Source organism: Strix aluco, chromosome 6 (genome assembly GCF_031877795.1).
Source record: "Strix aluco isolate bStrAlu1 chromosome 6, bStrAlu1.hap1, whole genome shotgun sequence".
NCBI lineage: Eukaryota > Metazoa > Chordata > Aves > Strigiformes > Strigidae > Strix > Strix aluco.
In genome coordinates, this window is record NC_133936.1 from 26230636 (window position 1) to 26247166 (window position 16531).

The window sequence follows — 16531 nt, forward strand, 5'->3', positions numbered from 1 at the left end:
TGTCAGAATAGTTACTGTTCACCATAACTTCATTTCTGGGAGCCAGCCTAAAGCAACAAGATGGGTTTTCTTTCCAAAGAAATGAGAATAAGAGATTATGCTAGAGACAAACAGAAAGAGTTTCCAAGGAGCATATATACTATAAAACTGCACCATACTGATATTTAATTATCAGAAGCAGCTATATTAGAGAGGACGTCCAGGAAACATCATCCCCAGAGAACATGGTGTTGAGATATATAACACAGCCATTTCAGACAACTGTGATATTGCCTCCATCATATACCTCTTGAACTTTCATCACACAGAACAGCAGTATTGAACACTGAAGATAAAATAGGAAAATGTGATGCTTAAATTTATGTCAGGTTAGAAGAATAAATCATAGCTGCTGTTATGAAAACTACAGCTTCTGTTTTCAGGGATGTTTTATACATGTGTGGCAATGTTTGTCTTTTGTTAAATGTCTTCAGCAATTTCTTTATGGAGTCGTAAAATGGTAGCCTCCTTTCTGTAGTCCGTTGTCAAACAAGTGATAGAAGTCTAATACTGAAACCTCTACCTTTAACTCAGCCATCTCTCTGCACAAGAGATATTGTGTAATGTTACAGTGAAGAAGTGGTTAACTTAATCAGAGCCTAAAACGATCAGGATGTAAATCTTAGGTCTCATTTTTGTAAATTAGGAACATAAACATCAATCAGCTGAGCTTCCTTCCCATTTGTCTCGTCTTTTTTGATTCTCTTCAAGACTCAGCTGCAAAAAGGCACCTAGCAGTGCTTGGTAACCTTTGCACCATGAGCTCTGTCTTTTGAACGCTGCAATTGATTTTCCTTGCTATGGTGATTGAAGATCCAGACAGTGTCATTGTTTCATTGAGACTGTACAGCAACACCAATAGCTCAGGAAATGGCAGCTTAGTGAATATCAGAAACATCAGTTTGAGTGATGTTCACTGAGGCAACTCGCCCCCAGAAATGCAGCAGCCCGTGCATACACACATTGCAGCAGAGTATTTCTGCAAAAGGTAGGAAAAAATAGGCTAATAAAACATCACCCTGTCTTTCAAATATCTTTGGACAACCATTTGACCACACCCCATCATGCTGGAGGATTATCAGTAATGTAGAACAGACAAAGCTGCAAATGCATGCTGGGATCTGCAGGACAAGAGAGCCTCAAGGTCTCATATTCTGACTGTAGAGGACCTAGGGAGTCAAGAAAATAACATGGGATTTGGAGGAGTCTCTGTGTCTGACAGTTTTATTTCACAGCTTGGCCAGGATATTGTCAGGGGACATTTCCTGTTGTCCCCCCTTCACTGTTCTCAGGGAACACAGATTTTGGAAAGAATTTGACCTTGGTCAAGGATGTTCCCTCACCACCACAGTAAGACAAAGTACCCTCAAACCTTCCATACACCTGCTTCTACCTCACTGTGCCTGAGGGCAGCAGCCTGGACAGTAAAAACATATGCAAGTCAGGGCTGCTGAATCAGGTCCTAAGCACTTTGAATAGAGTAAAATTAATTTTTAGAATTGAAAATGGTCTGGAGAGCAAGATTTCACATAGGTGATGTAAGAATCTGCCTTCGAGATCCAGCTTTGTGTTCTGGTACTGACCATTGCAGGGGGTGTCCAGCCCACCCCTGCCCACTGCAGCATGTCTCCAAACAGGCTTCGTGTGCTCTGGCATGTGGAGTGGGCCAGGGAGGAGGCACTTCTACAGACCAGGGACTCTGCGCACTCCACAACTGGCAGGTATGTGGTGAGGCAACTACTCCAGCCACCTGCTGCAGACTATATGCATCAGAGCTCCAGCATGATGGCAACGGCTTCATACTTCATAAATTAGGAATTACTTTATGTGTGCTTACCTATACTGGTGTGAAAGTTTTTGTGATAGCATTATTTCAGTTTTACCTATTTTCTTTTCTTCTTAAGAGTTGAACAAGGTTTTGCTTAACATGATGCATTCCAGCCGGCAAAAACAACCCAGGTGGACAGTTTCAGTGTTTCCTGGCTTGAATACCAGAATCAATAATACCTGAGTCTGAAAAGAATGTCAAGTTTTGGCACCACATTTCAATATGTGGTGTCAATTCAACAGCCTGATACAAAGGACAAGCCAGCAATTACCCAAAAGAACAAAGAATGATAAAGATGGATAGTCCCTCGCTACATACAAGAATAAGAATTCTTGGCCTTGGCCTGGGAGGGCTGAAATTAATGCTTCATTCTTTATCCTGGTCACCTTTTGCTCTTCTGTGGAAGAAAACCAAATTAAAGTAATAAGAATTAGAAAACTTACTTGGCTTGGAAGGCATTGTTGGTTCCCCTGTGGTCAAGGTCATGACATAAGCATCCCACAATCAAAGCTAAAATTTCAATTTCAGTTAGAATCTCCTGAAATCCTGCAGTCTGAGAGCAGAAAAAAAATAGCAGCTGTAACTATCAGTAGCAAAAGGGATAAGTAATGTTAATCCATCGAGCAACAGTCAACTTTGTTTTGATACTATGAACATTTCAGTAAGGAGAAGATAAATGCTTTATTGTCATATTATATTCCCTGCTGTATGTTAGATGGTTAGCAGAACAGATAACGTCCTTGGAGTGATCTGTTATTATCTCTCTGTTGCATTTCCAGCATGCCATTTCTTCACTACCCAGAAGGCACTAAAGGCAAAAAGAGCTGAAAACAAACACCAGTAACTACACAGTGAGACAGAACCTGGAATTTCATATCAGAGAAATACAAACCAAAATTGATTCCATCAACAAATTATTGTTCAGAGAAGTATTTAGACAGATTTCTTCAATCCTGAGGTGACTATCTTAGTCAACCCCTCCTGTCAGAGATAGCTGAGACGTTAAATCAAAAGACCTATAAAAGAAGCCAGCTAAAATATACTCTATGGAACTGTTATGAACTATTAAGAGATTTGTTATCTGGGACACATGAAATGAAGCGGCATGATTTAAAGAGGAACTGTCTCAAATGGCATATTTCTGCTGCGGATACCCGCTTGAATTTGGGAGAGAATTTTGGAAACTGATGTATTAAAATTCCCCACGAGCAGCTCAGACCAGATACACCCATGTGAATGGGGGAGCTGATCCTAGAAACAAATTTTTGCCACTATACTTTTCGTGGATCATTGCCATAGCAGTTTTCCTGCTTGAACTGCCTCACGTCAGAAAAGAAACACTACTCTTATAGCTAATCAAGCATCCTGAACAGATCCTGTCCAGAGGAGGTGCTGGAGCCTGCGTGCAACACCACCTCTTTGGTGCTGTGCCTCTTACCCATGGCAGAAACAACCTGGTTCTTTGACTCTTCAGAAGCATAAGGGCATATTGCCTGCAAAACTGTCTGGCTGAGATGGAAAATCTAACACTTGTCTTTCCACAGTGCCAGTCTCCAATGGCACTCCTCAATTAGTCACACAATCTAGTTAGTATGAAAGGAAATTATATAAAAGGAATATAAAATACCATCATGTTCGAGGACCAAACCAAGGCTGAACACTAACAGTGTGTAAGAAATCCTGAATTCCATTGATTTTCAATGGGGCATAATTTCACCCACTGGCAAGAAGAGAGTTAAGTGATACAAAGACAGTGAATATCAGTGGGATTTGATGTCCTTAACTGGTAGGAACTTACAGCCCACTCAGAAATGCCAGTCAATTGCTGCAACACCATGTGAAAACTCTGCTATTCACCCTGAAGACCACAAATTCTACTTAAATAAATGCACATTCAAATCCAAATAGCCTCTGTTTTCACAGTCTGAAATGTGGCTGCAGTTAATATTTAGGCAGTACAGGGAGCCAAGCTCCCCCGCATGCTCAGGAATGCATTTCAGTGGGAATTGAGGAAGTGCAGGAGTTGCTACAAAAGCTTTATAATTGTGCTCAGAGTTTACATATCAGGAAAGATGATCAAGTATGAGGAAAAAAGATTCCTTTCATGTAGAATCCACTGGTCTACAGAGTGGCTTGATTATTATGAAAGAAATTCTCCTGATTTATAGTGGCATTGCTTTTTTTAGTTTCAGTAACAGCTATCCAGTCAGAGGAAATTCTCTAAAAATTCTCTTTTTAGTTTTTAAACATTGCTCTTATATAACAAATAATAATCAAGGTCTATTTTTAAAAAAGGGATTAAAAAATAGATTTGTAACTGACAACATGCCATGTGTCATTTCAATCTAGAGAAAATGTTCATGGCTAAGTTAAACCAACTTAAAATAGAAGTTTTAGAATATAAAATTGATGCTGTAATAAATATTCTTTAGCATAACACAAGCTTTGATTAAACTCAAGGATTCAACCTGTATTGCAAATGAAGGAATGCAGATTAAGGAATTTATTAACATCTCAAAAATAAATGCAACATTTTATTTAATCAAAAGTATTGTCATGGAATATATGAGAGAAATATAGCATATTTCACAATAAAAAACATTTAAAGCAATGTTACAGTAAGGGGATATCTGCTTTGAACATAATGCAAGAAAATAGAGGATTACATTTCCCCATTTTTTGAATTTACACAGAGAAAAAAAAATACATGGCTATAGACGACGGTTCAGTAAAATTTATTTTCACCAGAAAAGGAATGACCCATAACTCATGAGTGGCACAGTCTCCAGTGAGTTATGGAGGTCATTCTTTCATGTGAGGAAATGAATTGCATTCATTATACCTTGCCCCACATTTATATGTTTTGTTATTAGCACACCAGATGGGATTTTAATTTTGTATTGCTTACTTGTTCATTTTTACTGTTTGAAATAAGTATCAATGTGGACTGTGTTAGGCAAAGGCATTGATAATGAAGCCTGGGCTTGATCCTGCAGTTTAGTCTCATGTGACATCCTTAACTCGCAGGAGCAGTCCTGCTTCAGTGCTTGTCTTCAGAATACTTGTCTGAAATACTGAAGTATGGCTCGCAGGACTGGGCTTATGATTGTTCAGTGTCTAACTGGAGACAGAAGATACATGCTTAGATATATGGGACCATACCTTAGATATGCAGAAGGCTGACCCAGGAGTGAAACAACTGGTTTAAGCTTTGTTGGTTTCTGTTGTTTGGCTTGTTCAACCCAGCTGAATTTTCCTTCTGCATTCAGTGGGAGCACGGAAGGGCCATTAGAGGCTACCGTGTTACAGATTAAACATTACTATGCTACAGTAAGTCCTACCTAAAAACGCCCTAAAATAGACCTATTGGTTTATATTTGTGGTGCAGTCAATATTGCTGACTGTCATTGAGAAATCAGGAATAGGGTGCAATAACTGCACAAAGCAGTGCCTTCTTGGCCATCCAAGAATTTTCCCCTTTTTGCAAGTGAAAAAACAAGGCACATACTAACTTGGATGGCTCCCCCAAGACAAACACAGTAAGAGCAAGCCTTGTGCTATTACGAGTCTCTTGACTATCTCTTTTTTTCACAATATCAGTCTTCCTGTCTCTGGGAGGGAGAGCAGCCTAAGCTGATCATACACTTACTCTGTTCTCAGGTGGACGAGTCGTGAGTTCAATGTCATGGGCGCACATGTCCAGCCCTGCATGTGGAATTGCTCGTTCAGTTTATTACCAGGACTGTGGGCAATGAAATGAGTTTAGCTTGAAAATCCCGCATCACCTGTCACAGACAGTTGAGTCCCTGTGCTGACTGCTAAATGGATCCTGAAATTATGCTTTGAGGACCACGGTCAAAGCAGTTTATGGTTGAGGCCTCGCAGGCTTGCTGGTGGCTGTTGAAGCAGTAGGGATCTGCTTTCTCCGTGCTGGATGTCGATTTAGTCACCACGAGCTGAGATGAAGCCTGGTGGGAGAGCGCGTTTCCCACTGAAAGAGCAGCCTGCCGAAAACCTGGCCTCGGAGCTCCACCTAGAGGTTCTCACGGGGAGGTTTGAGGGCTCCTCACCCTCGGCACCGTTTGGCAGGAATTAATGTAATTCCCAGCTGTACGGCACTGCCTGACTTTGCCCTTGCTTCTCAGAGTAAGAAGCTTTTCATTTTTCTATAACTTAAAAAAAAAGCATGTCAAGTTTATAAAACTTTAAAAAGGACCAATGCCCACACACTATCATGTGATTTCCTTAGAGATCATCGTAAAATGCCTGCTGAAACAACATTAATTCTGCTCAGCTGAGCAGCCTCGCGCCCAGAAGAAGAGGTGACCCTTCGCTCTTGTTGAATGTCTCCATTGCCGTTGCCTCACGGTGTACAGTACAACTTTGCTGTGCCTCCGTAAATGCTCACAGAAACAAATCCACATTGCTGAGACAGACCTAGCACTAGATCTACCTGCTAGGGGACATCATACTCTGTTTTTTTCTTCTCGCCCAACATACAAAGTTCTTCCACAGAGACAATGACAAATGGAGGAGGACAGCCGGGAACCCACACACAAGACAGCTGTGCCCTGAGAGCAGGAAACAGGCCACAGACTGTCTCAAGTCCATGTAACACAGCGCTGATGTGTGCTGCAGATGGCACAGGCTGTGCAGTCTCCACCTCTACAGACAGGGTCCAAACTCTAACCGCACCACAGAGACCAGCCAGCAACGAGAACATAAACATTCAGTGATTAAAAAATTAGGGAACAAGCACACGGTATCCCAGATAAATAAATACTTGCACAAATGCTATTAATATGACCACTTTATGGTTCACAAAGGCCATTAAAACTGAGCATGAAGAAAAAATGGAAAAACTTGAATTCTTATTTTTATCTGGAGATAAGGCAAACCCAAAATGTAAAGTACAGCAGAAAGTGTTGTGTGCAAACAGGCATGTTGCTTCTCTTTTGCCATATTAACCAGAATATTAAGCACCCAGGATCACTGAGCTTTTTATTGATACATTTACAAGAATTAACTAGCCAAACATGAATTATTTCATGCAGTGAGGTTGCTGTCAGGTAGGGAGAGCGAGCGAGTAAAAGCAGTGGTACTTTCAACAGAATTTACCTGTATGCTGAAAGGAGTTACTGGTACTGATGGAAATACGTGTTAATGAAACCCAGAAGTGTTACAGTGTCCAGTGGAGACATAAGATTCACTTAGATCACTCTGTTGGAAGATGATCTTAAAATGTTTTAAGGCAATACAACTATTTAGATGAAGCTGGATAAGAAGGTAATAAATATAAACATAATAAATACTTCTGAGATTCTAATCTTCCTTGGTTTTGTACTTCTCAATTTAAGAGTCTAAAATTAAAGTCAAATCAAAGAGTTCCAACAGAAAAACGTTTTTGTAAGATCAAGATCTATAATAACAAGCTCACTCCAAGACTGCCATCTGTTTTCAGTCACTTTAATGTGCCTGTGATATCATTGTCACTAAAACACTATAAGGTTTTGCCAAATATGTGCCGCCTTAAGTTGAATAACTTCCGTGTGCATTTGGAAATGAATGAGTATCATAATAACTAGAAAAGAAATCAAAAGTTGGAAAATGTTTAGACAGGTAAGGCAACGTGGCAGTAAAAGCTCTTACAGGATTGTGTCTGCAACTGGATACTTACAGTTAACATGGCAAACATTAGCTGGCAGACGTTGAAAGCATGCCTCCAGTTGTGATACAAAACCATTCGATAATTCTTCCTAACTGTCAAAAGCCACCTACACAGTGTCTGAAATGAAGAGTACAAATTGTATCAAGGCTACTAAATGTGTACAAATGGACAGAGCAGTGCCAAGACAAAAGCAGCAGATTATCTCCGCAGCGCAGATGGTTACCTCATAGTCAATTTTAAATTTCTGAACCATTCCAAGTTCCATGAACATCCGCAGGGCTGCAGTAATCATGGCATCCACATCAAGTGAGAAGTCATCAAAATGGATATCATCAATGCCAAGCTCTGACACCAGAGGGATGTTTGCAGCCTGAAAATGCCAAAGGGAAAGGGAAACTTCTGATTCAAAACTTGGGTCTTTTTTTCTGTGTCACTCTCACAAGAAACCATCCATACATCAGTTCTGACCTGCCAATACATCCCCTGCTTGATTTGAATGCCGAGCAATAAAAGTCTTCATCTGAGAAATACAAACATGTTGAGCTAACGGAGTGAGGGAACAGGGGGAAGAAGAACCTGGTATGAGCAGGAAATATGCTCACCATCCCAACTGGAGCCCGTACATAGCATTTAGATGGTGAGAGCTGACCACTTTACAGCTACTGCAGTAACACAATATATTCCAATGCAAATTACAATGCTGTAATGCAAGAAACATCTGGACAGCCAGCAGCTGGGAATTTTAATTGCTACCATTCAGAAATACAAAGTAAATATACTGCTCTGCAGAATTTCTTCATCCAAATGTCTTTACATTCATAAGCATACAAGTGCTCTTTGCTTTACACTGTTCACTACATATTCATAGAACCAAAAAAAGAGTAATACAAGAAATGTCTAGCACAAGTACTTTTCAAAGTAAAATAAAAATAATTTTCAACATGCTGATATGTAGTAAGTCAATAAACAGCAAAAGCCTTACATTTTGCTTTGTCCATGTAACAGCAGACTTTTGTTCTGCTTGTAAGGAAGGAATGAGCTTTTAATGCACACAAAAACATCTGAAGGAGTGAGCAGGACTGGCTAACACATACATTTGCACACACAGATGTGTTGTGGCTGGCCCGGTGGCAGCACCTGTGGGAGCCAGGCAGCGGTGCTGACAACCCTCACGGGCTTGTTTGCCCTTCCTTACACCCCTCGGACTTGCCACTCATCTCCCTAGAGAGGGCAGGTGGAAGAGGCTGCGTTTGCTGAAGGAGCATCTGTTCCCTGTCTCCTGCAGTGAGAAGGCGATGGGTTGGACAGAAACCTCACAAAGGGGCTGGATCCAGCCCACAGGCCGTAAGCTGGACTGTGCTGAATTAGTTAAAATCACATGGACTCAGCTGGTGTGGCACATCCAGCTACTCACTTGCATAAAATACCGATTTGTTCATGCAACTGTAAGTTCATCTTCACAGTTACAGCTTCTATGTGACCACCTTATGGTTTCCTTTTTGAAAACTTGTGTTTTGAAATACTGCACCCTAACTACAACAAATTACTGACATGTAAAAAGCTTTTTCTGGCCAGAGGGAAAGTGCCACCTTGGTAATTACTTTATGCAGAGATTTAGCTGGCTTAGCTATACCATGTAAGAGAAGATGGTGTAAACCTGCCATAAAATAGTATTAACATTGCGGTGTTAGTTTATTCGCTAGCTGGAAGAAAAGTCTTTTCTGTTCAGCACCCAATAAAGTATGCCAATACCACAAAAAGTCATGGCATTAAGTCAGTGATATTAACTGACATAGGAAATACAACAAACCCATCAAGTCAAGTGTCATCCCAGGACACAGCTGAAGAACCTCTGGAGTATGCAGGCAGAGATGTAAGTTCTGTTAATTGCATACTTGCTTTGTCTGCTAGCGTACTTATCCAGGTTGAATCAATTCATCATCTTTTTTTGAATAATTATTGAAACATTTGAAATACTTCTAGGTGATCCCAACACGTGTTACACCTTAACACCCTTTAAGATCTGGCTGTAAAGCTATGTACTTCTGAGGTAAAGAAAGAAAGAAAATACAGTTAGGTGTGAAACAGGAACACTGGCCCAGAGACTGTGCTGTCCAGACCTTCAGCGGTCTTACAAAAAATGTGACTTTTTTATCATTCAATTATTCTTCAGAGCTTTAGGAGATACACAAGATGCATACTAATATTTAGTCTATGAATACACTCATTGCATAGTAAATGCACTCTATAAAATGTCTCTGAGGGCAGAAACACATTTGTCCATCTTACTCGTTTGTTCCTCAGAGAGAAGTTTAAATAGCAAAGATGCTGAAACAGAAGTACTTGATTGTAAGTAGACCTACTTGAAATTGTTTTATCGAAACTATCTTTACAAACCTACTGCTGCATTTTTATTAACTTTGAAGTGGGCTCTGATTAAAATTTTCATGTTTTTTGTCCTCTTAAAGGAAAACAGACATTTTCCTTGCTATTTTTTTACGGGAAACAAACACTTCTACCAGCCTGTTACAATTCAAGGGAGAACACTTGAAGCAGTTGCTCAAGTACAATTGTTTTTCCCTTTGTCAAACAGTGGAGAAATAACAATATATTCCAAATCTATTACAAACTGAACAACAGGATATTAACAAAGCAAGTCAAAAACAATTTCTTCCCATGTCAGTCTGAAACTTTTAAATATTTATGAGGTTTTACATTCCTAAATTTAACAGGAGTGCCATAATCCAAAATAACTGCTGAATTAATAGCCAGGAGATAACATTTGTATAAAAGAACCATTTGCTTTACAACGGCAATAAAGGAAACAACAGAATTATGAGTGTTGAGACTAATTTGAATAATGTTAAAAAAATGATATGTTGTGGGGCTGCAGCAATATTCTGGCTGCACCTGGCATTGTCTGTCCTCAGCTTCTTATGCTGGAAATGCAGCAGTCCAGGGTTTATAGGAAAGCAGCCATTAAAACTTCATTTTTTTAATTACAAAGATATAAAAAATATTCATAATACAGAATATTAAAACATATCCATCCCTGAAATTTTACTGCACTGCAGGACAAATTCCAGTGGATTTCTTAAAATAAACAGCAATAACAGCACTCTCTTCCAGGAAAACAGAGGGAATGAAAGTACCATGACAATAAGAGGAAGGGGCAGGCAATTAAAATTCAAGTTACAGTGAAATTATTTTTTAAAGCACCCCAGTGATTTAGAATCACTTAAAAGGCTTGCTTCCTTTTGAACATTTTAAAGTTCAATTTCCCCTTTCTAAAAACAATTAAGAACATTATAGTTTGAAATTTTTTTAAGCTGCAGACCAAGCGATTTCAACGCTCTTCATCCTTGAGAAAAATTCACATGACTGTTCTATGAGCTTATGGTAAATTAAAGCTGGATGTGCTTCCTCTGGTCACACCTCCATAGCCCCTGGCACTAAAGCAAAATTTTGTCTTGAAAGGAACCATGAACACAAGTTGAGCTTAACACATGAAAGGCAACTAGTCTTGACTAATAAAGTACAAACTCAGCAGTTACCAGACTAGGAAACTACCACCACTTGTAGGCAGCTTGAAAAAGAGAATGTCATGCCCCCAAATGAGAGCATAAAGACAAGGTCTGTGGCTACCCCATACTCAGATGTGCATGGGATGGGGTGGGATGGATACAGGAAGGAGGAAAGGCACCTTTGTACTCAATACAGGATTGTTCTTTCCTCATTGCTCTTTGCTATCATGTAAATTGCTTCACAGCCTGCTTGGTATATGTGAACAGTTAGGAGACAAGTGACTGGTTGAGCCTTACCTTACATCAGCCATCGCCAAAATGCCATATGTTATTAATGACCAAATTACTTCCAAATACATGGAACGCGAAAGTGGTTTCTACCAACAATAAAGACCCAGTTCTGGTCACTATAAAAGACAGTCCATGGGAATAGAAAAATAATGTTTCTGGTTCAGTATTAATAAGCCTTTGGGCTGCTGTGGATGAACAAAACCCAAGAACGAAAACTTTAGGAAACTAAAGAGTCAAAGTTTTAGGGAAACTTTGAAAGGCTAAATACTTGAAATAAAAGCTACTATTTGATGCTCACACCTTAGTGCTGCTGAAGACAACTAATTCATAGTTTTAGAAGTATGTATAAAACATATGCTGTTTAAAATTATTTCTTTATATTGCTATCATTCAATTAGATAACAACAAAGATAAGCATTCATACTTGCTTTTTCTTCTGGGCAGTATGTCATCATGTGTAAATGTATGTCAGAAAAATGTAGTATAATATGCACACATGTATACACAGAGCATTTTACAATGTTGTCCCTGTAAGGGCTGAATGAAGCCATCACAATCAATCAACAGAAGGAAAAGGGGAGACTTCTGCTGCTCTTACTGAACATATTTCCTGAATGAGAGATAGGTTTTACATTCAGGGTGGTTATTGTTAGCACAGATTGCTTTCCTTTTAATCCTACTTTCAGTTTGTCATAGTACCTTCATAATGACCAATACTGCTATTGAGAAAACATATGCAAATCATACAATTAAATGCCCTCTTACAAATTAACTTTAAATCAGTTTATAGTTATAAATAGTTGCAAGAATGATCCCCTGGAGATGGGTAAAAAGAAAGGGGGCGAGCTTCCCATCCTGAATAATTTGTAGGTGTGATAGCTGCTATAATCTCACGATAAGTGTCTTGCTATTTTAGGATCTGGAAACACGTTACCAGTCCTTCCAAACAGGGAAGAAACTTTATGGATTTCCCAAATGATCCACACAGTTTTACAAGCCAAACTTTCTGTGTGAGTTGGAAGTCTATTTTTCAGCATGTGAAAATTATACTAAGCTAAAGTCTCCTTGTTCCATATGTACTGCCAGTGAAGAGCAGCAGACAGGTCACATACTGCCAGCATGAAAAATGGTCAGTGGAAGATAACCCCTTATGTAGGGAAAAACTGCATCATGTCAGGAACAAATATGAAATAGCAATTTGGATATTTAATAATCTCCTATAGCAGAATTTTGTTATGAGACAGTCTGGGTCAGTGGTGGAGCGAGGGCAATTTCAAGGTGGTGTTAACATTTTGTCTCATTTTGCCATAATCCTCTTACTCCATCAATATTTCCTTCAAATTGGCACACACTGATAGGCAATTTAAGGAGTTTCTTAAAAAGAGGACACCTACAGCTCAAGGGTCTGATTGTAATAACTTCATTCAGCATTACACATTATATGAAAACACAGTTTTTGATCCCATTTGATACTAAGAACACAGGACAAAAATACCATTCCACAGATTGATAGGGAAGGCATACTAAATGATTTTGCACTAACTCTTCCAATAGCATATTCTTTGCAATCTTCTATATCTATATTTGATAATGTGATAAAATCAGACTTAAGAAAACTGGTGAGTTCTTCAGAAAGCATTCTTTTTCCTTGTAAAACGTTCACTACCATGGAAGCAGTCCAGCTAAACACAGAAAACGCAGGACTGAAATCCTACTTTGCTGTGCCAGATTAAACTCTGTGCTTCAGTTTTACTACCTGTGTGGATAAGACATCAGTGCTTATTATGTGAGGAGAGCATTTTGAAACCTACTGATAAATATATTAATATGGCTTTGTTAAAAAAATAGCACATTCTGCCATTTGGTATGCTCACCTTCTTTCCCATGTGATATTGGAACTATTCACAGAATGGTTTTGGTTGGAAGGGACCTTAAAGATCATCTAGTTCCAACCCCCCTGCCATGGGCAGGGACACCTTCCACTAGACCAGGTTGCTCAAAGCCCCGTCCAACCTGGCCTTGAACACTGCCAGGGAGGGGGCAGCCACAGATTCTCTGGGCAACCTGTGCCAGTGCCTCACCACCTCACAGTAAAGAATTTCTTCCTTATATCTAATCTAAATCTGCCCTCTTTCAGTTTAAAACCATTACCCCCTGTCCTATCACTATACTCCCTGATGCAGAGTCCCTCCCCATCTTTCCTGTAGCCCCCTTTAAGTACTGGAAGGCTGCTATAAGGTCTCCCCAAAGCCTTCTCTTCTCTAGGCTGAACAACCCCAACTCTCTCAGCCTGTCCTCACAGGGGAGGTTCTCCAGCCCCCTGATCATCTTTGTGGCCTCCTCTGGACCCACTTGAGCAGGTCCATGTCCTTCTTATGTTGGGGGCCCCAGCACTGGACACAGCACTGCAGGGGGGATCTCATGAGAGTGGAGTAGAGGGGAAGAATCCCCTCCCTCGACCTGCTGGCCACACTTCTCTTGACGCAGCCCAGGATACGGTTGGCTTTCTGGGCTGCGAGCGCACATTGCTGGATCATAGTCAGTTTTCCATCCACAAAGACACCCCCCCCCCCCCCCCCCCATCAAGTCCTCCTCTGCAGAGCTTCTCTCAATCGACTCATTGCCCAGCCTGTATTTGTGCTTGGGATTGCCCCGACCCATGTGCAGGACCTTGTACTTGGCCTTGTTGAACTTCATGGGGTTTGCACAGTCCCACCTCTCCAGCCTGTCCAGGTCCCTCTGGATGGCACATCCCTTCCCTCCAGCGTGTCGACCACACCACACAGCTTGGTGTCTTTGGAGAACTTGCTGAGGGTGCACTCAATTCCACTGTCCATGTTACCAACAAAGATGTGAAACAGCACCGGTCTAATACTGAGCCCTGAGGAACACCACTTGTCTCTGCTCTCCACTTGGACATGAGTCATTGAACACAACTCTTTTAGTGTGACCATCCAGCCAAGGACTTGTGCACCTTCAGGTTCCTTAGACGGTCTCGAACCTGATCTCCTACAGCAGACAGTTCTTCATTCTCTCAGTCCCCTCTTTTGTGTCTTGGGCAGCGTGGCTGGAGCACTTGCTGGGGAAGACTGAGGCAAAAAAATCACAGAGTACCTCAGCCTTCTCCATATCCCAGGTAACCACGTCTCCCATTTCCTTCTGGAGAGGGCCCACATTTTCCCTAGCCTTTCTTTTAGCACCAATGTACCTATAGAAGCTTTTCTTGTTGCCCTTGACATCCCTGGCCAGAGTTAATTCTACCAGGGCTTTGGCCTTCCTAACCTGATCCCTGGCTGCTTGGACAATTTCTCTCTATTCCTCTCAGTCTATCTCTTCGTGCTTCCACCCTCTGTAGGCTTCCTTTTTGTGTTTGAGCTTATCCAGGATCAACTTGTTCATCCATGCAGGACTCTTAGTGTTCCTACCTGACTGCCTCTTTGTCAGGATGCATCGCTCCTGAGCTTGGAGGAGGTGATCCTTGAATATTAACCACCTTTCCTGGGCCCCTCTTCCCTCCAGGGCTTTATCCCATGATTCTCTGCCAAGCAGATCACTGAAGAGGCCAAAGTCGGCTCTCCTGAAGTCCAGGGTAGCGAGCTTGCTGCACTCCCTCTTCACTGCCCTAAGGATCTTGAACTCCGCCATTTCATGGCCACTGCAGCCAAGACTGCTGTTGAGCTTCACACCCCCCACCAGCCCCTCCTTGTTGGTGAGAACAAGGTCGAGCACAGCACCTCTCCTCATTGGCTTCTCTATCACTTGGAGAAAGAGGTTATTACCAATGCATCCCAGGAACCTCCTGGATTGCTCATGCCCTGTGATATTGGGGTGGTTGAAGTCCCCCATGAGGACCGGGGCTTGTGAATGTGAGGCTGCTCCTATCCTGTCTCTAGAGGGCCTCATCAGCTCGGTCCCCCTGGTTGAGTAGCCCTCATTATAACATCTCCTGTCCCTGCCTTCCCTTTAATCCTGACCCATAAACTCTCGGTTAGTTCCTCATCCATCCCCAGACAGGGCACCATGCACTCCAGCTTGTCATTGACATAGAGGGTGACACACCCCTCCTCTGTAACTTTCACTACTGAATATAGTCCACTTTTTAATATAGCCGTATGGACTATGACATGTAGAATGGTTAGCAAAGTTCCTAATCAGAAAATACTTCCAGATCAACGGAAAAAAAAATAACAAGAAACTTGAATATATATAATACATATAAAGATATCCCATGAAATATATGTCCCAATGTAGCAAAAGAATGGCAAAACAATATGGTATGCCTCTTAACTCCCAGGGGCACTGTTTGAGTCAGCAGTGCATGGACTATTTCAATAGTGGGTCAGGGTCTGACCTCATTTATATTCTGTAGTGAAACTGGAGCATCAGACAACATGACGTACACAAAAAAAATAAGACTACCCTTTCAGATATCTCTTCACCTAGAATCACACTCAGATTAGGAACTGAAAAACCTTAAAGGCTGGTCATCAAACATGCACAGAAAGCTTCAAAGTGGAGAATATTTAAATGCGATGCCTTCTTTATCTCTCGTTTAATCTTCTATCAAGCCATGCTGGAAACAGGATTTTCTGATGGCAAAGATTTTTATTTCTAAAGGGTTCTTTTCATGTATAAAGGCCTCTAAAATACTTGCTTATATTTATAGCTGCAGGCATCTTTTAAAATGTATCTTTATAGTCAGTTATTAGCAGTAGTGGACAAATTTTGCACTTCTTCGTCGCCATGGAAGACCAAAGCCCGTTATGGTCTAGTCTGACACATTTCTTACTCTCTCCAAAGGGGAAAGAATCAAACGTTTCAGCTCAGGGATATTTTAATGCCCAGAGCAACCCTGCTTTTAGAGGCCTCCATCTGTTACTGCAGACTGCGGATGGCGTCTCTCTGCCCTTCACAATGCTGAGTTAGCGCCTCTTCTCCAATGACCAACCACAGCAGAAATGGACCAGCAGCATTTAAAGGGAATTTTAATATTTACAGTAAAGGGGAGTGGGTGTGGAAGGAACTTAAAAGTGTGCACATGTATTCTCCTCTGGATTTTGATTCTAATGATTTTTTAACATGATTATCACGATAGCATTGCTGCTGCTGCCTTCAGGAGTGAAATCACCCAGAATCACAGAACCATTTAGGTTGGAAAGGAGCTCTTGAGACCAGCCAGTC

The 16531-nt window shown here is 41.0% G+C and overlaps 1 protein-coding gene across 1 annotated transcript in view; it reads right to left on the reverse strand.

The window, feature by feature from the left end:
* The window catches only part of PDE11A (phosphodiesterase 11A), a 137490-nt gene that overhangs the window by 29565 nt on the left and 91394 nt on the right, over positions 1-16531 (reverse strand). The window contains exons 11-13 of the mRNA XM_074828301.1: positions 7759-7905; positions 7545-7652; positions 2311-2420 (exon numbers count right to left, since the gene is read on the reverse strand). Of these exons, the coding sequence (XP_074684402.1) occupies positions 2311-2420; positions 7545-7652; positions 7759-7905 (365 nt within the window). The remainder of the gene's footprint in view (positions 1-2310; positions 2421-7544; positions 7653-7758; positions 7906-16531) is intronic.